This window comes from Chiloscyllium plagiosum, unplaced genomic scaffold (genome assembly GCF_037043375.1).
Source record: "Chiloscyllium plagiosum isolate Xiang-an unplaced genomic scaffold, Cpla_swu_hap1 HiC_scaffold_35, whole genome shotgun sequence".
NCBI classification, from domain to species: domain Eukaryota; kingdom Metazoa; phylum Chordata; class Chondrichthyes; order Orectolobiformes; family Hemiscylliidae; genus Chiloscyllium; species Chiloscyllium plagiosum.
Window position 1 is genome coordinate 47,337,266 of NW_028270173.1, and position 23,249 is coordinate 47,360,514.

The following is a 23,249-nucleotide window of genomic DNA, read 5'->3' on the forward strand; positions in this document are numbered from 1 at the left end:
AGCTTTACAGGATCACTGCTGTCTCACACATCTGTACAGGGTCATTGCTGGGTCACACAGCTGTACAGGATCATTGCTGGGCCACACAGCTGTGCAGGGTTACTGCTGAGTCACACAGCTGTACAGGATCACTGCTGTCTCACACAGCTGTGCAGGGTCACTGCTGGGTCACACAGCTGTATAGGATCATTGCTGGGTCACACAGCTGTGCAGGGTCACTGCTGGGTCACACAGCTGTGCAGGGTTACTGCTGGGTCACACAGCTGTACAGGCTTACTGCTGGGTCACACAGCTGTACAGGATCACTGCTGGGCCACACAGCTGTACAGGGTCACTGCTGGGTCACACAGCTGTACAGGGTTACTGCTGGGTCACACAGCTGTACAGGATCACTGCTGGGTCACACAGCTGTACAGGGTCATTGCTGGGTTACAAAGCTGTACAGGATCATTGCTGGGCCACACAGCTGTACAGGGTAATTGCTGGGTCACACAGCTGTACAGGATCACTGCTGGGTAACACAGCTTTGCAGGGTCACTGCTAGGTCACACAGCTGTGCAGGGTAATTGCTGGGTCACGCAGCTGTGCAGGGTCACTGCTGGGTCACACAGCTGTGCAGGGTTACTGCTGGGTCACACAGCTGGGCAGGGTGACTGCTGGGTCACACAGCTGTGCAGGGTCATTGCTGGGTCACGCAGCTGTACAGGGTCATTGCTGGGTCACGCAGCTGTAGAGCGTCACTGCTTGGCCACACAGCTGTGTGGGGGATTACTGCTGGGTTACACAGCTGTACAGGGACACTGCTGGGTCACACAGCTGTACAGGGTTACTGCTTGGTCAGACAGCTGTGCACGTTCATTGCTGGGCCACACAGCTGTACAGGATCACTGCTGGGTAACACAGCATTGCAGGGTCACTGCTGGGTCACACAGCTGTGCAGGGTCACTGCTGGGTCACACAGCTGTACAGGATCACTGCTGGGTAACACAGCTGTACAGGGTCACTGCTGGGTCACACAGCTGTACAGGGTCACTGCTGTCTCACACAGCTGTACAGTGTCTTTGCTGGGTCAGACAGCTGTACAGGATCACTGCTGGGTCACACAGCTGTGCAGGGTCACTGCTGGGTCACACAGCTGTACAGGGTCACTGCTGGGTCACACAGCTGTACAGGATCATTGCTGTCTCTCACAGCTGTACACGGTCATTGCTGGGTCACACAGCTGTACAGGATCACTGCTGGTTAACACTGCTGTACAGGATCACTGCTGTCTCACACAGCTGTACAGGTTCATTGCTGGGTCACACAGCTGTACAGGATCACTGCTGGGTAACACAGCTGTACTGGGTCACTGCTGGGTCACACAGCTGTACAGGATCATTGCTGGGTCACACAGCTGTACAGGGTCACTGCTGTCTCACACAGCTGTACAGGGTCTTTGCTGGGTCAGACAGCTGTCCAGGATCACTGCTGGTTAACACAGCTGTACAGGGTCACTGCTGGGTAACACAGCTGTACAGGGTCACTGCTGTCTCACACAGCTGTACAGTGTCTTTGCTGGGTCACACAGCTGTACAGGATCACTGCTGGGTCACACAGCTGTGCAGGGTCATTGCTGGGTCACGCAGCTGTACAGGGTCATTGCTGGGTCACGCAGCTGTAGAGCGTCACTGCTTGGCCACACAGCTGTGCGGGGGATTACTGCTGGGTTACACAGCTGTACAGGGACACTGCTGTCTCACACAGCTGTACAGTGTCTTTGCTGGGTCAGACAGCTGTACAGGATCACTGCTGGGTCACACAGCTGTGCAGGGTCACTGCTGGGTCACACAGCTGTACAGGGTCACTGCTGGGTCACACAGCTGTACAGGATCATTGCTGTCTCTCACAGCTGTACACGGTCATTGCTGGGTCACACAGCTGTACAGGATCACTGCTGGGTCACACAGCTGTACAGGGTCACTGCTGGTTAACACTGCTGTACAGGATCACTGCTGTCTCACACAGCTGTACAGGATCATTGCTGGGTCGCACAGCTGTACAGGATCACTGCTGGGTAACACAGCTGTACAGGGTCACTGCTGGGTCACACAGCTGTACAGGATCATTGCTGGGTCACACAGCTGTACAGGATCACTGCTGTCTCACACAGCTGTACAGGGTCTTTGCTGGGTCAGACAGCTGTCCAGGATCACTGCTGGGTCACACAACTGTACAGGGTCACTGCTGGGTCACACAGCTGTACAGGATCATTGCTGTCTCTCACAGCTGTACCGGGTCATTGCTGGGTCACACAGCTGTACAGGATCACTGCTGGTTAACACAGCTGTACTGGGTCACTGCTGGTTCACACATCTGTACAGGGCCATTGCTGGGTCACACAGCTGTACAGGATTAATGCTGGGTAACACAGCTGTGCAGTGTCACTGCTGGGTCACACAGCTGTGCAGGGTCATTGCTGGGTTACCCAGCTGTGCAGGGTCATTGCTGGGTCACGCAGCTGTACAGGGTCACTGCTGGGTCACGCAGCCGTACAGGGTCACTGCTTGGTCACACAGCTGTGCGGGGGGTTACTGCTGGGTTACACAGCTGTACAGGGTCACTGCTGGGTCACACAGCTGTGCAGGATCACTGCTGGGTCACACTGCTGTGCAGGGTCACTACTAGGTTACACAGCTGTACAGGGTTACTTACTGATTGGTCACACAGCTGTGCAGGGTCATTGCTGGGTCACACAGCTGTACAGGATCACTGCTGGGTCACACAGCTGTGCAGGGTAACTGCTGGGTCAAACAGCTGTACTTGGTCATTGATGGGTCACACAGCTGTACAGGCTCACTGCTGGGTCACACAGCTTTACAGGGTCACTGCTGGGTCACAGAGCTGTACAGGGTTACTGCTGGGTCACACAGCTGTGCAGGGTCATTGCTGGGTCACACAGCTGTACAGGTTCATTGCTGGGTCACACAGCTGTACAGGATCATTGCTGGGTCACACAGCTGTACAGGGTCACTGCTGGGCCACACAGCTGTACAGGATCATTGCTGGGTCACACAGCTGTACAGGATCACTGCTGGGTCACACAACTGTACAGGATCACTGCTTGTTCACACAGCTGTACAGGGTCACTACTGGGTCACACAGCTGTACAGGATCACTGCTTGTTCACACAGCTGTACAGGGTCACTGCTGGGTCACACAGCTGTGCAGGGTCACTGCTGGGTCACACAGCTTTAGAGGGTCACTGCTGGGTCACACAGCTGTGCAGGATCATTGCTGGGTCACACAGTTGTACAGGATCACTGCTGGCTAACACAGCTGTACAGGATCACTGCTGTCTCACACAGCTGTACAGGGTCACTGCTGGGTCACACAGCTGTACAGGGTCATTGCTGGGTCACACAGTTGTACAGGATCACTGCTGGGTAACACAGCTGTACAGGATCACTGCTGTCTCACACAGCTGTACAGGGTCACTGCTGTCTCACACAGCTGTACAGGGTCACTGCTGGGTCACACAGCTGTACAGGGTCACTGCTGGGTCACACAGCTGTACAGGGTCACTGCTGTCTCACACAGCTGTACAGGGTCACTGCTGGGTCACACAGCTGTACAGGGTCACTGCTGGGTCACACACCTGTACAGGATCATTGCTGGGTCACACAGCTGTCCAAGATCACTGCTGGGTCACACAGCTGTACAGGGTCACTGCTGGGTCACACAGCTGTACAGGATCACTGCTGGGTTAACACAGCTGTGCAGGGTCACTGCTGGGTCACAGCGATGGGATTCAAACCGACATCTCTGAGGAGACTGGAGTGTGGGAAGAAGAAATGTATCATTGTTTAACATCACTGAATCAAACTCCTGGAATTCCCTCCATTAGAACAGTTGTACAGGGTCACCGCTGTCTCACACAGCTGTTCGGGGTCATTGCTGGGTCACACAGCTGTTCAGGGTCATTTCTGTGTAACACAGTTGTGCACATTCACTGCCGGGTCATGCAGCTGTACAGGGTCATTGCTGGGTCACACAGCTGTACAGTGTCATTGCTGGGTCACACAGCTGTACAGGGTCATTCCTGGGTCACTCAGCTGTTTCGGTTTGATGTCTCCATTTCTAACCTTCCATGTGATATCTGCTTTGTCTCGCTTCATCATTTTTAAAACCATTGTTCTTTTGATTTCTTCCCAAAATAATCAAAGCAACAGCTTATAAAACAGTAATTACTGCTCCAAAGATTCCAGGAAATCATCTCCAACACTGCAATATCTCCAATATGGAGCAGCTGTTACAGCCACAATTTTTTCCCATCCTCCACCTCAGGTTACGCAGAATCCTTCAGCTTAAAATGACTTGGCAGCGATGGGATTCAAAGCTACATCTCCGAAGAGACTGGAGTTGGGAGGAAGAAATGTATCATTGTTTAACATCACTGAATCAAACTCCTGGAATTCCCTCTGTTAGGACATTGTGGGTCAACCTACAGCACGTGAACTGGAATTGTTCAAGTAGACAGCTCACCATCTCCTTCTCAAGAGGCAACTAGACACAGGCAAAATGTTGCTGGCAGTCAGCGGTGCCAATGCCATGTGTAAAGGTTTGAACATATAGCATGGTCTCAATTCTCACACTGGCTGTGATTGCTATAAAGGTCCCACCTTTTCAATCTCGTCCCTCACCTGAGGCATGTTTAAGGTTAAACTCAGCACCAGTCATGTCTACTCAGTGAGAGAGAGAGGGACAACGGTGATTTCACCTGTCAATTATGTCAGACCAAGTCGAGGAGGAACAAACAGATTTTAGGGGTGAAATGGACCAATGGCTTGAACAAACAAATGCCTAAATTGACCCGAGAGTTGGGAAGAGCATGAGAAAGGCTGTTAATACACCATCGCACCTAACTTTTAGCAACCACCGTCCACACTGAAGGAATGGAAATAATTCAGTAAGCTTTGTGCAGGAGCGGACAACCAGACACAGACCATGTTGTGTCTGTGCTTACACACCAGAGTCTGGACTCAAATTACCTTCAAACTCCCTTGCCACTGCACCAGTGTCACACCCTGTTGTGTCCTGTGGGAATCGGTGTGCACGGACCAGTCCACATTTTAAAATAAGAAATCCCACAAGGATGCTTTCCACTCATCTCCAAGTTGTATTGGGACCTGGAACCTGAGGGCCCCCAAGGGCCACCCCAACAGTGACTGACCTGGGAGCCTCACCACAGCCATAGCTCAGCAAGTCTAGGTACCTCGCCACCCACATCTCTGCTGTATACGTGAGAGCCTGTCACCAACACGTGGAGGCGATGGTCAAAGAACCAGAGTGGCAGAGTCTCTGCTGATCAGGCAGGACCTAGTTAAATTGAGGGGAATAATAGACCTGAATCTTCACAGCAGCAGCAGCATTGGTATGTGAATGCTGCCCTGGAACATTCTCTTGATCTAAAGTTGGTGTTGGGATCTTTTGTTCAAGTGAAAATCTTTTCTGTAGATGTCAATTTCGAGGGAACCATGAATCCCAGCATGTCATGACCTACCAAGCACTCACCCTTGTGACTCTCAAACACATTGACAAGAAAGCTGGCCTCTTCATTGATCCTGTCTTCAATGGATTTCTTGCCCATGCCAAATCCTCGGAGAGCTGAGATCACAAACTTTCGGTTCTCCCGCCACAACTTCCCGTCACTGAATATCACGCCTGAAAGTGACACACAAAAAGCTGATCAAATATTGTACACGGGTTCTGCTGTGAGTGCTGCCAAACCCCAGGTTTCTAACGCCCTTTCCTTTCCTGAGAATTACACCATTCTACAACCAAGAGGAAGGTCATTGTATCCATGAGTGCTCTTTGGGGGAGTGAGCCATTGGTCTGACTTCACAAAATTCTTCTTGATGTTGTCATTCTCAATTCCCCTTTGGATGTTCCTGTTGACCCTGCTTCCAGAACCATCCCAGGTACTGCATTCCAGATGACAATGACAGCCGTAAAACCAAATCTCATCTTCCCTCTGATTTTTGTAACCAAGTGGCCTCTTTTGATGTAGTCTGCCCAATTCTGGTCTCCCTGTTGCAGGGAGGATATTATTAAGCTGGACGGGGTTAAGAAGAGATTCACCAGGATGTTACCGGGATTAGAGAGTTTGAGGTATGGGGAGAGGCTGCATAGGCTGCAACGTTTTTCACTGGAGTGTGGGAGGTTGAGGGGTGACCTTGCAGAAGTTTATAAAATCATGAGGGACATGGATAAGGTGAATGGCAGGTGTCTTTTCTCCCCGGGATGGAGGATTTCAAGGCAAGGGGCATATTCTTTAGATGTGAGTAGAAAGGTTTTAAAAAAAGACATGGGGGCAGTTGTTTTATACAGAGTGTGGTTTTTGTGTGGAATGAACTTCCAGTGGAAGTGGTAGAAGTGGATATAGTTATAACATTTAAAAGACATTTGGATAAGTACACGAATAAGAAATGTTTGGAGGAATGTGGACCAAGCGCAGCCAAGTGGGATAAGTTTAGTTTGGGATTACGTTCAGCATGGACTGGTTAGGCCGAAGGGTCTGTTTCAGTGTTTTATGACTCTATGATCTATGACTCCCAATTTCTGTATTTGTCAGTTCATATTTAAGGTTGTCCCACAGTAAAATGTGCCCTTTTTATTTGTTGATTTAATATTGAACAACTCGAATATATCATGTGAAGGTTAATGTTCTGTAGCTTGAGCAACATTTATGGAGTTAGACAAATTGTTGATGCAGGGGATTGTCCCAGGTATTCAATGACTCCCATTATATTGAGGGAGGTGAGGGAGAAGTGCAGTACCTTGAGACAGCAAGGTATTGGCAAGTGGCCAATTGGCAGGAAATAAAAAGTAGGAAGGTAACAGGGTCTGACTGCCAACCCAGCAGCTTAACCAAGGGAGGGGTGTGAGGTCTGTTAGCAGCTCGGGATCTGATCCCTGCCATTTAATATGACAGCAGGAAGCTCGAGCATATTGGGGTTTTGAATGAGATGCCAAAGTTGCACTATGTATTTCTGTGGATGTGAAATGTAATGATTTTAATTGCTAGTAGCCCTCCTCTCACACAGCACAAGTTTTGGTTGGCATTACTTTGGCATTTTCTAGCACATTGCAAGAATTCAGATTGTCAAAATGTGTATTTCTTCAGCAAAACCAAAGGAAATTATGTTGAAATTTAATAAAACATTTGTTTGGCTTCAAGTGGAGCAATGTATTCAATTCTGAGCGCCACATTGTCGGGAAATGGTTGAGCGAGGGTCACCATCAGACGAATGATAGATGATCGCTTGTCAAAGGTGGTGTTGTTCACCTTGGAGAAGAGAAGGTTGTGTGGGCTTTTGGATGGAAATATCCAAGATCATAAGGGATCTCGTCAGAGTCAATGAAAAGACACTGTTTCCCATTGGCTGGAGGACTGAGAATCAGATGGCACAGAGCTCATAGCATTGGCAAAAGAAACAAAGAGGGTTTGTGAAAGACACATTGAATGGTGATGATCAGAAGTGCCTGATCAATGGAAATTCAATGGAAGTTTTCAAAAAAGATTTGAATAAGTGCCTGACGAGGGAAAGGCTTTTCAGGGATGCAGGGAAAGGGCAGGGGAGCAGGACCATTTCAGTTGTAATCACTGATAAACATTGGCCTAACCCAGGATTATTGTGAATGAGAAGCTTGGGTATTTATAAATTGACGGAAATAGTGGCTAAAAGGCTACAGTTCAATTCCAGAACATTTTGTGTCACTTTAACCAGCATGATCGGGTGAGCTGAGTTGAAGACAGAAATGACCAAAGAGTAACACAGAGATGAAAGAGGGAAATTACCACTTTGGAATGAAACTGCGTCATATATCGGTAAGTGTGGCCTCCCACTGAATTGATCAGCGTGATTCACAAGAGCGTCTTTCACTGTGTCGTAACCAGTCAACACCACTGCCTTCAGCGGGCCGAGCTCCACTGAAAATACACTGCCATATTTCTCTGCAAGCTAACAAAGAGAGATTTATTTCATTAAGGTTTCATTTCTAATCAGCTGTAGCACAAGTCAGGGGCGAAAAATGAAGGAAAGAATATTAATCCCCAATTCTGAAGAATTTGATGCCCATCTGTATTTTCCCTCGAGAAGGTGTTGGTGAGCTGCCTTCCTGACCCACTGCAGTGCAGGTGGGTAAACCTTCAATGGTGTTGGGAAAGGAATTCCAGAATGTTGAACATAGAAACAGAAGGAGGCCATTCAGCCCCTCAAGCTCCCTCCACAACTCAATGACATCATGAATGATCTTTGGCCGAACTCCATGTTCCTGCCTTTGGCCCATATCCCCTCATGGTTTTGCTTCATTAAAATGTATCTACCTCAAGTTTAAAACTAATAACTGATCCCACACCCACTGCCATTTGTGGAAGAGTGTTCTACCACCCTTTCTCATATCTCCCTCCCAAATGGTCTGGCCCAGACTGTGTCCTTTCGTTCGAGACTCTCCAAACAGTGGAAATAGTTTATCATTATCCACCCTTTTCATGTTAATAATCTCGAAGATTTTGATCAGATCACCCCTTATCCTTCTAAATTTAAGAGAAAGCAGGCCTTATTTGGATCATCTCTCCTCATAACCTAACCCCTGAAGGACATGCATTATTCCTGTAAACCTTCGCTGTGCTCCCTCCAAGGCCATTCCATCCTCCCTGAGGTGTGGAGCCCAGACCTGCTCACAGTGCTCCACGTGGGCTCTGACCAGGGTCCTGTCTAACTGCAGCTTAATTTATTCATCCTTTTGTATTCCAGGTATGAAGGCCAACATTCAACCAACTTTCTTGATTATATTCTGAACCTACTTACAATATTTCAAAGATCTGTGCACCCAAACTCTCAAGTCTCTTTGCACATCCACTGTTGAGCCAGTGACACTGAAGGAACAGCAATACTTTGTCCTTGTAGATTCAGGTCTAACTTATTTCCATGTTGTCATGTTCCCATGTGGCTGGCTATCTGCATCAGCGACTCACCAATATCATTGACCACACTCCATGAATTCATGGGCAGGCTCAGTGATGGTCATTTTGACCTTACTGCTGTTCCTCTTACTCAGAATGTAAGTAACCTTTTTCACTCTCTTGCTAGCTGTCTCTTCCAATTCCTGGATTTTCCTCTCTAGTGTTATCTTCTCATTCCCATCCCCCCCCTAAAAATTAATCTGAACCCTCCTCAATAACATTAATATACTATCCCATCAGGACGCTGGTCTAGCCTCTATTCAGGTGCAAACCATCCGGCCGGGACAAGTCTCAACGGCTCCAGAATTGTTACTAATCTCTGAGGAGCCTAATTCCCCCAAACTTTCACCCCCCCAAATGCCATATCCCCTGGCACGTATCCATCTGCTTATCTTCCATCTTGTTTCCTGACCCGTGTGTGGCACTATGGGTAATCTGGAGATTGTTTCCTTTGAGGTTCTGCTATGGACAAGCAGGAGGTGGCTGGAAGAACACAGTAAACCAGGCAGTGGAGAGGTCAACATTTCAGGGGCAACACTTCTTCAGGACTGGGGTGGGTGTTGGGAGTGGTGGGCTGCAGATAAAGTGGGAGGTTGGGGCAGGGTGGTGAAGTGGGGATAGATGAAGACAGGTAGAGGGTATGACCTGGTTAGTCAATGGGAGGAATGGATCCAGTTGGTGGGAGGGAGCAGTGCAAGGGATGGGGGAGGGGCTGGGAAGGGATTCGGGGGATGGGGAGGGAGGTTATTTGAAATTGGAGAACTCAATGTTGAGTCCACCAGGCAGGAGGCAGCCCGGGCGGAAGATGAGGTGCTGTTCCTCCAATTTGTTATTGGGGTCGTTGTGGCAATTCAGGAGGTCAAGGATGGTCATGTCAGAAAGGGAGTGGGAAGTGGGATTAAAGCAGCTGCGGGCCCGGCAGAGATCCTCGGTAAACCATTCCCTAAGTTTACATTCAGTTTCCCCGATGTAGAGAAGACCACATCGGGAGCACCTGATGCAGTAAACTAAGTTGGAGGAGAGGCAGGTGAATCTCTGTCTCACCCGGAAGGACTGTTTGGGCCCTGGATGGAGGTGAGGGAGGTGGTGTACTGGCAAGTTTTGAATCATTTCTGGTTGCAGGGGAAGATACCTGGGGGTTCGGGGGTGTTGGTGGGGAGAGTGGTGCAAACAAAGGACTGTCGAAGGGAACTGTCCTTGCAGAAGGCAGAGGGGGGTGGGCAGGGGGAGATATTCTGGGTGGTGAGGTCGAGTTGGAGTTGGCGGAAGTGTTTATGAATGATGCATTGGATACACAGACTGGTGGGATGGTACGTGAGGACAAGGGGGACTCAGACATTATTGCTTTGGTGGGGGTTTAGAGCAGTGGAGTGGGAAATGGAGGTGGTGTAGCAGAGGGCTCTCTGGATGATGGAGGGAGGAATAGCTGGTTATTCAAAATAGCTGGACATCTGGGATGCTTGGGAGAGGAATGTCTCCTCGTCTGAGCAAATGCGGCAGAGGCAGAGGAATTGGGAGAATGGGATGGAATTCTGGCAGGATACTGGGTGGGAAAAGGTGTAGTCCAGGTAGTCACGGGAGTCTGTGGGCTTGTAGTAAACATCCATCTGGAGACTGTCGCTGGAGATGGAAATGGTGAGGTCAAGAAAGGGGAGGGAGGTGTCCGGAATGGACCAAATGAATTTGAGGGAGGGGTGGAAGTTGTGGGTGAAATCGCTGAATAGCTCCAATTCAGTCTGGATTCAGGATGCTGCCCCAATGCAGTCATCGATGTAATGGTGGAAGAGTTATGGCACAGTGCCTGTATAAGTACTGAAGAGGGACTGTTCGATATAGCCAACAAAAAGACAGGTGTAGCTGTGGCCCATCCAGGTGCCCATGGACATCACCTTGATTTGGAGGAAATGGGAGGAGTTAAAGGAAAAGTTATTGAGGGTGAGGACCCTTTCAGCAAGGTGGAGGAGGGTATTGGTGGAGGAGGGGTCTGGATCGGTCTGTTGGACAGGAAGAGGCGGAGGGCCTGGAGACCATCCTTGTGGGGTATGGATGTAAATAAGGACGGCACGTCCAGAGAGTAGATCAAGCGCTGGGGGCCAGAGAACTGGAAGTTGCTGAAGAGATGGAGGGTGTGGTCAGTGTCGTGGGTGTAGGTGGGAAATGCCTGATCCAAGGGGGAGAGGATGGAGTCAAGGTAGGACAGGATGTGTTCGGTGGGACAGGGGCATGCCGAGACGATGGGTCAGCTGGAGTAGTTGAGCTTGTGGATCTTGGGGAGCAGGTAGACCGGGCAGTGTGGGGCATGGGGACTATGGGTTTGGAGGCAGTGGAGGGGAGATCACTGGAGACAATGAGGGCACAGACAGTGTGAGTGAATTTAGCCTGATGGGTCGCGAAGGTTGGTGGGGGGAGGGGGTCGTGGGCAAGGGGGGCGGGTAGGACGTGGTGTTGGAGAGTTGACGTTCAGCCTCTGGAACATTGAGGTCCGTTGTCCAGACAACTATCTTTGTCAGTGCGTTTGGTGAGGAGCGAGTGGTGTGCTGCACGTTTGGAGGGGGTGAGGTTGGAGTGGGTGGGGGAGGGTTGGAGACATTGAAGCGGTAGATGTCACGTCAGCCGTCTGGAATGAAGAGGACAAGGGCGGGTGGTGACCAAGTGGAGGAGGAACCTTGGAGGTGGAAGAGGGGTTCACCAGAGGGAGATTGGGAATTTTGGGGTGGAATCCTGAGGTGGCTGATGTGGGGGAGGGGAGAAGGGTGATGGCATGTGGTGGGTGAGTTTTGGATATGTGGTGTGGTAGAGGGTAGTGAGTGTGGGGGAGAAAGGAGATTGGGAGGGCAGTGGGCTGGGGAGTGTTGTGGGGATGTGGGGGGAAGGGATGCTGGGGTGGGAGGGGTGAGGTTAAGAGGAAGAGGTGGAGGGGTAGGGTGCATTGTGGAGGTGGATGGGTGAGGAGGGAGAGTGGGTGCACTGGCTGACAGGCTGAGGGTTGGCAGTAGGACCCAGGGGTGACCCTGGGAAATGTAGTCCGAGTCTTGCTTGCAGAGAGGGCGGAGCCAGAAGTGGAGGTGGGAGCTGGAGGGAAGACGAGGCTGATCTGAGTGCTGTTGTAGGAGACATCTGGAGCAGAGGAGGAGGTTACGGGTGTGTACTTGGGTGGTGGTGGGGGTGCCCGGGAGGGTGTCGCGGTGGCACAGTTACCAACCTGGAACACAGCTCCCTCAACTCAAACTGCAGGGCCCCACCCAGCTGGTGCATAGCCACTAGCTGTTCACCTTCTGAATGTTCTTCATTCATTCAGTGACGTTCTTGAACCAGGATTTTTTTTATATTTCAAAAATATACTTTATTCATAAAAGTATTTTGAAGATCTGTACAATTGGTCAAGCCATACATACATAAACATTCCATTTCTTTGCATACAGAGATCGAGTAATCATTCATATATACAAGTCTGTACATTGACCCTCCACATATTTAGCTGAGGCAGATGTTACACGGTGGTCTTTCCCCATCGCGCCTTGGTGGCAGCTGCCCCAAGCTTCAGCGCGTCCCTCAACACGTAGTCCTGGACCTTGGAATGTGCCAGTCTGCAACACTCAGTCGGGGTCAACTCCTTCAGCTGGAAGATCAGCAGGTTTCGGACCGCCCAGAGAGCGTCCTTCACCGAGTTGATGATCCTCCAGGCACAGTTGATGTTCGTCTCCGTGTGCGTCCAGGGGAACAGGCCGTAGAGCACGGAGTCCCGCGTCATGGCGCAGCTCGGGACGAACCTCGACAAACCCCACTGCATTCCTCTCCAGACTTCCTCTGCGTAGGCACATTCCAGAAGGAGGTGTGTGACAGTCTCGTCCCCCCTGCAGCCGCTTCGAGGGCAGCGTGCGGCGCGGCTGAGAGTCCGGGCATGCATAAAGGATCTCACAGGCAGAGCCCTTCTCACCACCAGCCAAGCCATGTCTTGGTGCTTGTTGGAAAGTTCTGGCGATGAGGCATTCTGCCAAATGGCTTTGACAGTCTGCTCAGGGAACCGCTCGATAGGATCCGCCCTCTCCTTTTCCCGAAGGGTCTCAAGGACACTACGTGCTGACCACTTCCTGATGGACTTGTGGTCAAAGGTGTTTTTCTTCATAAACTTCTCCACGAAGGACAGGTGATACGGAACGGTCCAACTACTCGGAGCGTTCCGCGGCAGCGAGGCCAGGCCCATCCTTCGCAACACCGGGGACAGGTAGAACCTCAGTACGTAGTGACACTTGGTGTTTGCGTACCGGGGATCCACGCACAGCTTGATGCAGCCACACACAAAGGTGGCCATCAGGGTGAGGGTGGCATTGGGTGTATTTTTTCCCCCGTTGCCCAGATCTTTATAGAGTGAGTCCCTTCGGACCCGGTCCATCTTTGACCTCCATATAAACTGGAAGATGGCCCGGGTGACTGCAGCGGCACAGGTTCTGGGAATAGGCCAGACCTGTGCCACGTATAATAGCAATGACAGTGCCTCACACCTGATGACCAGGTTTTTTCCTGCGATGGAGAGCGACCGTAGCTTCCATCTGCCCAGTTTCTGCCTCACTTTGCTGATACGCTCCTCCCAAGACTTGGCGCACGCCTCAGCCCCCCAAAATCAAATACCCAGCACCTTCAGGTGGTCGGTCCTGACGGTAAAGGAGTTCGAGGATTGGTCGGCCCAGTTCCCGAAGAGCATGGCCTCGGTCTTGCCTCGGTTTACCTTGGTCCCCAAGGCCTGTTCGAACTGGTCACATATGGACATGAGTCTGCGCACGGACAGCAGATCTGAGCAGAAAACGGCGACGTCATCCATGTACAGGGAGGCCTTAACCTGCAGGTCCCCGCTGCCAGGAATAGTCACCCCTCTCAGGCTTGCATTCTTCCTGATGGACTCCGCAAATGGCTCTATGCAGTACACAAACATGGCAGGAGAGAGGGGACAGCCCTGCCTGACTCCAGATCTGACTGGGAAGCTATCTGATTCCCACTCATTGATTGAGACTGCACTGACAATGTTGGTGTTAGAGCAGTCTGATCCAATTGCAGATTCCCTCCCCAAAGTCCATTTTGGAGAGAACATCTCTCATATACCTATGTGATATCCTGTCAAAGGCTTTCTCTGGGTCCAGGCTGATCAGGCAGGTGTCCAACCCTCTGTCCTGCACGTAGGCGATCATATTCCTGAGGAGCGCGAGACTCTCAGCGATCTTCCTGCCCGGCACAGCACTGGTTTGGTCAGGGTGAATCACCGACCACAGAGCAGACCTGACCCGGTTGGTGATTACCTTTGACAGAATTTTGTAATCCGCATTCAACAGTGAGATTGGTCTCCAATTTTTAAATTCCTCCCTCTCCCCCTTCTGCTTGTAGACGAGGGTGATGATGCCTTTCCTCATGGATTCACTCATGGTACCTGCCCGAAGCATACTGACATCCACCTCCAGCAGGTCCTGGCCAATCAAGTCCCACAGAGCGGAATAGAGCTCGACCGGTAAGCTGTCACTTCCGGGAGTTTTATTTTCGAAGGACTCGAGTGCTTTGGTCAGCTCGTCCAGAGATAGCGGCTGGTCCAGCCTCTCGCCTGTACTGTCGTCTAAGACCTCCGTGATAGATGACAGGAATAACTGGGAGGCCACGCTGTCAGTTGGCTTCGGGTCATACAGACTGGCGTAGAAGGATTTACTGATCCTCATGACGTCAGCCTGAGATGACGTTATCGAGCCATCTTCTTCCTTCAGGCTGCTGAGCACGGAGCTCTCTTTGTGCACCTTCTGGAAGAAGAAACGTGAGCACGTCTCATCCTTATCCACCGAGCGGACCCTGGACCGGAAGATTATCTTGGAGGCCTCCGAAGCAAAGAGCGAGGCTTGCTGGCCCTTCACCTCCTTGAGGTCCTCCGTGACATCCACCCCCATCGTCTGCAGCAGGAGCAGGTTCTGCATACTTTCCTGGAGCTGGGACAGTTTTCCCTGCCTCTCTCTCGCCTCCTGAACACCTTTGAGGATGAAGAACCTCTTGATGTTCCCTTTTACTGTTTCCCACCAGTCCGCTGGGGACTCCAAGAGGGGCTTCACGGTTCTCCATCCTGAGCTCCTCAATGCTTCCCGGGGCCAACAGCTTAGTGTTCAGCTTCCACGTTCCCTTACCAGCCCGCTGCTCGTCCTGTAGGTGACAGTCGGCCAGCAGGAGGCAGTGGTCAGAGAAGAACACCGGCTTGACGTCGGTGGATCTGACCGAGAGCGTTCGGGACACAAACAGGTAATCTATCCTTGAGCGGATAGACCCGTCTACCCGTGACCAGGTGTATCTACGCTGCGCTCCGTCTGCAGGGGCGATGAAGACGTCGTGCAGCTTGGCATCTTTTACCGTGTCCATCAGGGCTCTGGACGTGGTGTCCAGTTTACTGTCCCCCCCGCCGGATCGTCCATCTGCATCAATGATACAGTTGAAGTCTCCGGCCAGAATGACCGGCCTGGATGTAGCCAGCAACAGTGGAAGCTGCTGCAGGACGGCCAACTGTTCCCTCTTACCCACTGGGGGGTACACATTAATCAGTCGCAGGGGAGCATTCCTGTACATGACGTCGGCGACGAGGGGGCGCCCACCCACCACCTCCTTAACCTCGGAGATGGTGAAGTTGCCTCCTCGCAACAGGATACCCAGGCCGGAGGCGCGGCTATCGTTGCCCCCTGACCAAACTGACGGCCCATGGGCCCACCAGCTCGACCATCTCCTGTAGCTGCTGAGGTGCAGTATCCCACACTCCTGCAGAAACAGGACGTCGGCTTTAACGTTGGCCAGGAAGGTCAATGTTGGCCAGTATTCGACTGGGACAACACTACTATTATAGGACAAGCCAAACAGAGAACAGCCAGGGAATTCCTAGAGGCATGGCACTCATCCACAGATTCAGTCAATAAGCACATCAACCTGGATCCAATATACCGACCACTGCAACGGACAGCTGGAACTGACAACTGGAAGCGGCAGATTCAAACCACTATAAATGCCGGAGAAAAGATCACAGAAGCGCTTCACAGGAGGCTCCCAAGCACTGAGAATGTCACCTAGACAGGGGACGAAATGTCTGCAACACAAATTCCCAGCTCGGTGAACAGAACCACAACAATGAGCACCCGAGCGACAAATCTTCTCCCAAACTTTGAATATGTATATATACACACACACACACACTTTCTCATACATACACGCAAACACACACACCACACACACACAGACCCTCTTTCATCCACTCACACATACACCCCCCACCCTCTCACTCTCTCACATACACTCACCCCCACATGCACAGACACACACTCAGTCTCCCCCGCACCCACACACATATAAGTTTGTGGTAAAAACAATGACTGCAGATGCTGGAAATCAGATTCTAGATTAGTGGTGCTGGAAGAGCACAGCAGTTCAGGCAGCATCCGAGGAGCAGTAAAATCAACGTTTCGGGCAAAAGCCCTTCATCAGGAATAAAGGCAGAGAGCCTGAAGCGTGGAGAGATAAGCTAGAGGAGGGTGGGGTGGGGAGAAAGTAGGTAAAAACAATGACTGCAGACGCTGGAGACCAGATTCTGGATTAGTGGTGCTGGAACAGCACAGCAGTTCAGGCAGCATCCAAGGAGCAGCAGCAAAATCGACGTTTCGGGCAAAAGCCCTTCATCAGGAATAAAGGCAGTGAGCCTGAAGCGTGGAGAGATAAGCTAGAGGAGGGTGGGGGCGCGGAGAGAGTAGCATAGAGTACAATGGGTGAGTGGGGGAGGAGATGAAGGTGATAGGTCAGGGTGGAGAGGGTGGGGTGGATAGGTGGAAAAGGAGCTAGGCAGGTCAGACAAATCCGGACAAGTAATGGGGACAGTGCTGAGCTGGAAGTTTGAAACTAGGATGAGGTGGGGGAAGGGGAAATGAGGAAGCTGTTGAAGTTGAATTTGTTTCACGACATGGTTGTGAAACATCCTCATTTCCCCTTCCCCCACCTCATCCTAGTTTCAATCTTCCAGCTCAGCACTGTCCCCATTACTTGTCCAGACTTGTCCTACCTGCCGAAGTCCTTTTCCGTGGGGCGGCACGGTGGCACAGTGGTTAGCACTGCTGCATCACAGCGCCAGAGACTCGGGTTCAATTCCCGAGTCAGACGACTGGCTGTGTGGAGTTTGCACATTCTCCCCGTGTCTGCGTGGGTTTCCTCCGGGTGCTCTGGTTTCCTCTCACACTCCAAAGATGTGCAGATCAGGTGAATTGGCCATGCTAAATTGCCCGTAGTGTTAAGTAAAGGGGTAAATGTAGGGTAATTGGTGGGTTGCGCTTCGGCGGGTCGGTGTGGACTTGTTGGGCTGAAGGGCCTGTTTCCACACTGTAAGTAATCTAATCTAATCTTTTCCACCTATCCACTCCACCCTCCTCCCTGACCTATCACCTTCATCCCCTCCCCCACTCACCCATTGTACTCTATGCTACTTTCTCCCCACCCCCACCCTCCTCTAGTTTATCTCTCAGCGCTTCAGACTCACTGCCCTTATTCCTGATGAAGGGCTTTTGCCTGAAACATTGATTTTACTGCTCCTCGGATGCTGCCTGAACTGCTGTGCTCTTCCAGCTCCACTAATCCAGAATATATGTTTGTGGGGTGAGTTTGTACTTGAAGTGTTACATTTTATTTTGTTCAAAAACTGCATAAATACATGTCAGATTCTGTAAACTGGGACACCGACAGATTTTAACCTCACACCTTCAATGCATTATCTGAGTTGAGTTGGTACCTATTGTTCAAGATACCTCGAGAATGTAACTTTAAAAGAAGTTCTGGGATTTACATATGAAAGAACTGAAACGAACATGATCATTCTAAAAGATGAAAGACTGGATCTTTATTTGTTAAATATGACACTCCATGACACTGCAATCCTGTTGCTATAAATCCTGTGTTTGTTCCACAACCACCTGATGCAGAAGCAGTGCTATTGGCTGGTGTTGTGTGAGCTTTAACTTTGTCCACCCCAATCCAACACCGGCTCCTCCAAATCATGCCATATCTCCCAAGTTCCAAATTCCTTAGAGCTGTTGCTTTTCCAATCCTCCCACTGCAACCCTGCTCCACTCCATTCCCAACCTTGGGCCCCCCCTCTGGTGGTATGGACCCTTGCACTTTAAATTGCGTTGGGAAGCGGTGATTGTATTTGCAAAACAAAAAGACAAATCAGTCTGCATTTTGTTCATGATTATTGGACTGAATTTTAAGACTTTTTTTTCTTTCCCTTGTGACACATATTTGATGGGCACTTGGCTCTGGGATATTCCTCAAAGGAACACTCACTCTCACAAACCAGTCCCTTCCCTTTGCACTGACCTCACTTCGGTTTTTGATCAGGTTTTTGATCAGGACGTGAATTCAGGTGTTTTCCTGAACTTTCACAATGTCATTATCTGGTTATAATGGCCTGAAATAAAAAATCCAGAGATTTTTGATTCTCCCAAATCTTCTTCCATCATTTTATATCGATCCCCTCTCTGCTTTAAATATCTGGTTGTAAGGATCTGATAAGCTCTCAAATAGGCTTCAGGATTCAGACCAAATCCAGCATGGTCAGAGGCCATTCGGTCCATCGTCCAGCGTCGCTCTCGCTTTACTGTCACGTTAATTAAATTGAACATTTCCCAGATTGGTCACTCTCTGAGGTGCCATAACTTTGCAATTGCTTTTTTTTTCTGCCTCCCGTTCTGTTTAGAATTAAAGTCCGACCAGAGATCAGAGACTCTCAGAACACAGCCCCCAGGGCTAACAGATTCCTCAGTCAGGGATTAGGGATCTGCTTCGGTTTGTGTCTCTCTCGGTCTCTGTGAGCTTCTCCTTGGGAGCTGTTCCCTCACACCGCCCCATCCCTCAGACAGTCCCCCAGTGAAGGATTCTCACTTACCCCAATGAGAGACCAGTCCAGCCTTTTGAGATCCAGTTGGTGCAGGTTTCCGATCAGAGGAAGCGGGTTTGGTCCGGGAGGGAAATTCATGGGAACTCTCCGCCGAATTACGGACATGACCAGGAAGAGAAAGAGGGCCAGCAGCGATAGGGCCAAGGTGTAGTCTGTGGGGAAAAGCTTGAGGAGAGCCATCGTGTCAGAGTGCTCAGGCACCAGTGATGTGAGAATGTGTTATGTCCTTCAGTCCAGTCCCCGACTGGCAAACAACAAGCTGTTTTTCCTGATTTGTCTCACCGAGTGTTTTTAAGCCACACCTTCCCTGTGAAATTCCATTAAACATTTGGGTACACAGTAACCTGAGCTTCTTGGCACAGAAACGGTGCTGCCCTCTCTTGTAATCCTACAGCAGGCCAGGCAACACCAGGAGGTGGAGAGGTGAACGTTTCGGGTGTAACCCTTTTTCAGGACTAGGGGTGGGTGTTCGGGGTGGGGTGCAGATAAAGGGGGTGGTGAGAGCAGGGTGGTGAAATGGGGATAGGTGAAGACAGGTAGAGAGTACAACCCATTTGGTCAATGGGTGGAATGAATCCAGTTGGTGGGAGGGAGCAGTGGAAGGGATGGGGGAGGGGTTGGGAAGGGAGACGGGGGGTTGGGGAGGGAGGTTATTTAAAACTGGAGAACCCAATGTTGAGTCCTCCAGGCTGGAGGCTGTCCAGACGAAGATGAGGTGTTGTTCCTCCAATTTGCAGTTGGGTTCATTGTGGCAGTGGAGGAGACCAAGGCTGGTCGTGTTGGAAAGGGAGTGGGAAGGGGAATTAAAATGGGAGGTCCGGTCAGTCCCTGCGGTCCCACCTGAGATGCTCGGTGAACCGTTCCCTAAGTTTAGGTTTGGTCTCCCCGATGCAGAGTGGTGCAAACCAAGGGCTGCTGAAAGGAATGGTCCTTGCGAAAGGCAGAGGGCGGTGTGGAGGGGGTGGGGTCTAGTTGGAGTTGGTGGAAGTGTTTAAGGAGGATGCGTTGGATGTGGAGACTGGTGGAGTGATAGGTGAGGACAAGGGTGACTCTGTCTTTATTGCATTGGGGTGTGGGGTGTTTAGAGCCGTGGAACCTGGAATGGAGATGGTGCAGCAAAGGGCTTCTGGATGACAAGGGGGAGGAAAAACTCGTTGCTCAAAATAACCTCCTGTACCATTCCCTGACTCCCTTCCCAGCCCACCACCCCCCCCCCCCCCCCCCCCCCTTCCACTGCTCCCTGACACCCACCGGATTCACTCCTTCCATTGACCAACCAGGTCGTGTCCTCTACCTGTCTTCACCTATCCCTCACTTCACCACTCTGCCCCCACCACCCCCTTTACCTGCAGGTCCCCTCCCACCCCCACCCCCAGTCCTGAAGAAGGGTTACACCTGAAATGTGGACTTCTCCCCCTCCTGATGCTGCCTGGCTTGCTGTGTTCTTCCAGCCTCCTGCCTGATTATTTTGGATTCCAGTATCTGCAGTGTTTTTGTCTCTGACTTGTCGTTCCACATTGAAGAACAGGAGGAATCCACTTCGGGAGAGAGAGGTGTGTCAATTCCAGAGCTGCTCATTTGAACCAAAGTCTCTTGGCCCACAATCCTGTCATTCTCTTCAGAGTCGATCATGCCCCTGCTCGATTGCACTTAAAGTTCAAGGTTTGCATAAAAGTGTTAAGCAACTACAGTTTGGATCTGTAAGCATACAACACCAGTGTTTGACTCGTGTGTGATGTTTTGAAACTTTTGGCAGAAGAAAAATGAAAAACAGTTTGTGAATTTTTGACAATTTGGAATGCTTCCTGGTCCCACAATCAGTCCCAGCTTGTTTAATGAGGCTGCTCCTGCCCTGCCAATTTATTTTGTTTTATTTCAAAAATATACTTTATTCATAAAATAATTTGATGGTCTGTACAGTTGGTCATGCCATACATATGTTAACATTTACATACAGAGATCAGAATTTATCATTTTGTACATTTTTCTGTACATTTTTGAATCATATGTCCATATAATTAGCTGAGGCGTCGGCAGAGCCCAAATGACTGCGCGGGCCCCCTGTTCTTCGTTAGGCAGGCAGACTTTACACAGTGGTCTTTCCCCACCGCGCCTTGGCGGCAGCTGCCCCAAGCTTCAGCGTGTCCCTCAACACGTAGTCCTGGACCATGGAAGGTGCCAGTCTGCAACATTCAGTCGGGGTCAACTCCTTCAGCTGGAAGATCAGCAGGTTTCGGACAACCCAGAGAGCGTCCTTCACCGAGTTGATGATCCTCCAGGCACAGTTGATGTTCGTCTCGGTGTGCGTCCCGGGGAACAGGCCGTAGAGCACGGAGTCCCACGTCACGGCACTGCTTGGGACGAACCTCGACAAACACCACTGCATTCCTCTCCAGACTTCCTCTGCGTAGGCACATTCCAGAAGGAGGTGTGAGACAGTCTGGTCCCCCCCGCAGCCGCTTCGAGGGCAGCGTGTGGTGCGGCTGAGAGTCCGGGCGTGCATAAAGGATCTCACAGGCAGAGCCCTTCTCACCACCAGCCAAGCCATGTCTTGGTGCTTGTTGGAAAGTTCTGGCGATGAGGCATTCTGCCAAATGGCTTTGACAGTCTGCTCAGGGAACCGCTCGATAGGATCCGCCCTCTCCTTTTCCCGAAGGGTCTCAAGGACACTACGTGCTGACCACTTCCTAAAGGACTTGTGGTCAAAGGTGTTTTTCTTCATAAATTTCTCCACGAAGGACAGGTGATACGGAACGGTCCAACTACTCGGAGCGTTCCGTGGCAGCGAGGCCAGGCCCATCCTTCGCAACACCGGGGACAGGTAGAACCTCAGTACGTAGTAACACTTGGTGTTTGCGTACCGGGGATCCACGCACAGCTTGATGCAGCCACACACAAACGTGGCCATCAGGGTGAGGGTGGCATTGGGTGTATTTTTTCCCCCGTTGCCCAGATCTTTGTACAGCGAGTCCCTTCGGACCCGGTCCATCTTTGACCTCCATATAAACTGGAAGATGGCCCGGGTGACTGCAGCGGCACAGGTTCTGGGAATAGGCCAGACCTGTGCCACGTATAACAGCAATGACAGTGCCTCACGACTGATGACCAGGTTTTTCCCGCGATGGAGAGCGACCGTAGCTTCCATCTTCCCAGTTTCTGCCTCACTTTGCTGATACACTCCTCCCAGGTCTTGGCGCATGCCCCAGCCCCCCCGAACCGAATACCCAGCACCTTCAGGTGGTCGGTCCTGACGGTGAAGGGGATCGAGGATTGGTCGGCCCAGTTCCCGAAGAGCATGGCCTCGCTCTTGCCTCGGTTTACCTTGGCCCCCGAGGCCCGTTCGAACTGGTGACATATGCACATGAGTCTGCGCACGGACAGCGGATCCGAGCAGAAAACGGCGACGTCATCCATGTACAGGGAGGCCTTAACTTTCAGGCCCCCACTGCCAGGAATAGTCACCCCTCTCAGGCTCGCATCCTTCCTGATGGACTCGGCAAATGGCTCTATGCAGCACATAAACAAGGCAGAAGAGAGAGGGCAGCCCTGCCTGACTCCAGATCTGACTGGGAAGCTATCTGATTCCCACCCATTGATTGAGACTGCACTGACAATGTTGGTGTAGAGCAGTCTGATCCAATTGCAGATTCCCTCCCCAAAGCCCATTTTGGAGAGAACATCTCTCATATACCTGTGTGATATCCTGTCAAAGGCTTTCTCCTGGTCCAGGCTGATCAGGCAGGTGTCCAACCCTCTGTCCTGCACGTAGGCGATCGTATCCCTGAGGAGCGCGAGTCGCTCAGCAATCTTCCTGTCTGGCACAGCACAGGTTTGGTCAGGGTGAATCACCGACCCCAGAGCAGACCTGACCCGGTTGGCGATTACCTTTGACAGAATTTTGTAATCCGCATTCAACAGTGAGATTGGTCTCCAATTTTTGAGTTCCTCCCTCTCCCCCTTCCGCTTGTAGATGAGGGTGATGATGCCTTTCCTCATGGATTCACTCATGGTACCTGCCCGAAGCATACTGACATACACCTCCAGCAGGTCCTGGCCAATCAAGTCCCACAGAGCGGAATAGAGCTTGACCGATAAGCCGTCGCTTCCGGGAGTTTTATTCTTTTTGAAGGACTCGAGGGCCTTGGTCAGCTCGTCCAGAGATAGCAGTTGGTCCTGCCTCTCCCGTGTTCTTTCGTCTAAGACCTCCGTGATAGAGGACAGGAACGACTGGGAGGCCGCGCTGTTGGTCGGCTTCGCGTCATACAGAGTGGCATAGAAGGATTTACTGATCCTCATGAC

The 23,249-nt window shown here is 51.1% G+C and overlaps 1 protein-coding gene across 1 annotated transcript in view; it reads right to left on the minus strand.

Annotated features, from left to right (window-relative positions):
- Positions 1–19,382, minus strand: part of LOC148140772 (cytochrome P450 2K1-like) — a 35,249-nt gene extending 15,867 nt beyond the window's left edge. Inside the window, exons 1-3 of the mRNA XM_087979561.1 lie at positions 18,939–19,382; positions 7,841–8,003; positions 5,554–5,703 (exon numbers count right to left, since the gene is read on the minus strand). Of these exons, the coding sequence (XP_087835687.1) occupies positions 5,554–5,703; positions 7,841–8,003; positions 18,939–19,130 (505 nt within the window). The 5' untranslated portion in view covers positions 19,131–19,382. The remainder of the gene's footprint in view (positions 1–5,553; positions 5,704–7,840; positions 8,004–18,938) is intronic.
- Between the last annotated feature and the right edge of the window lie 3,867 nt (positions 19,383–23,249).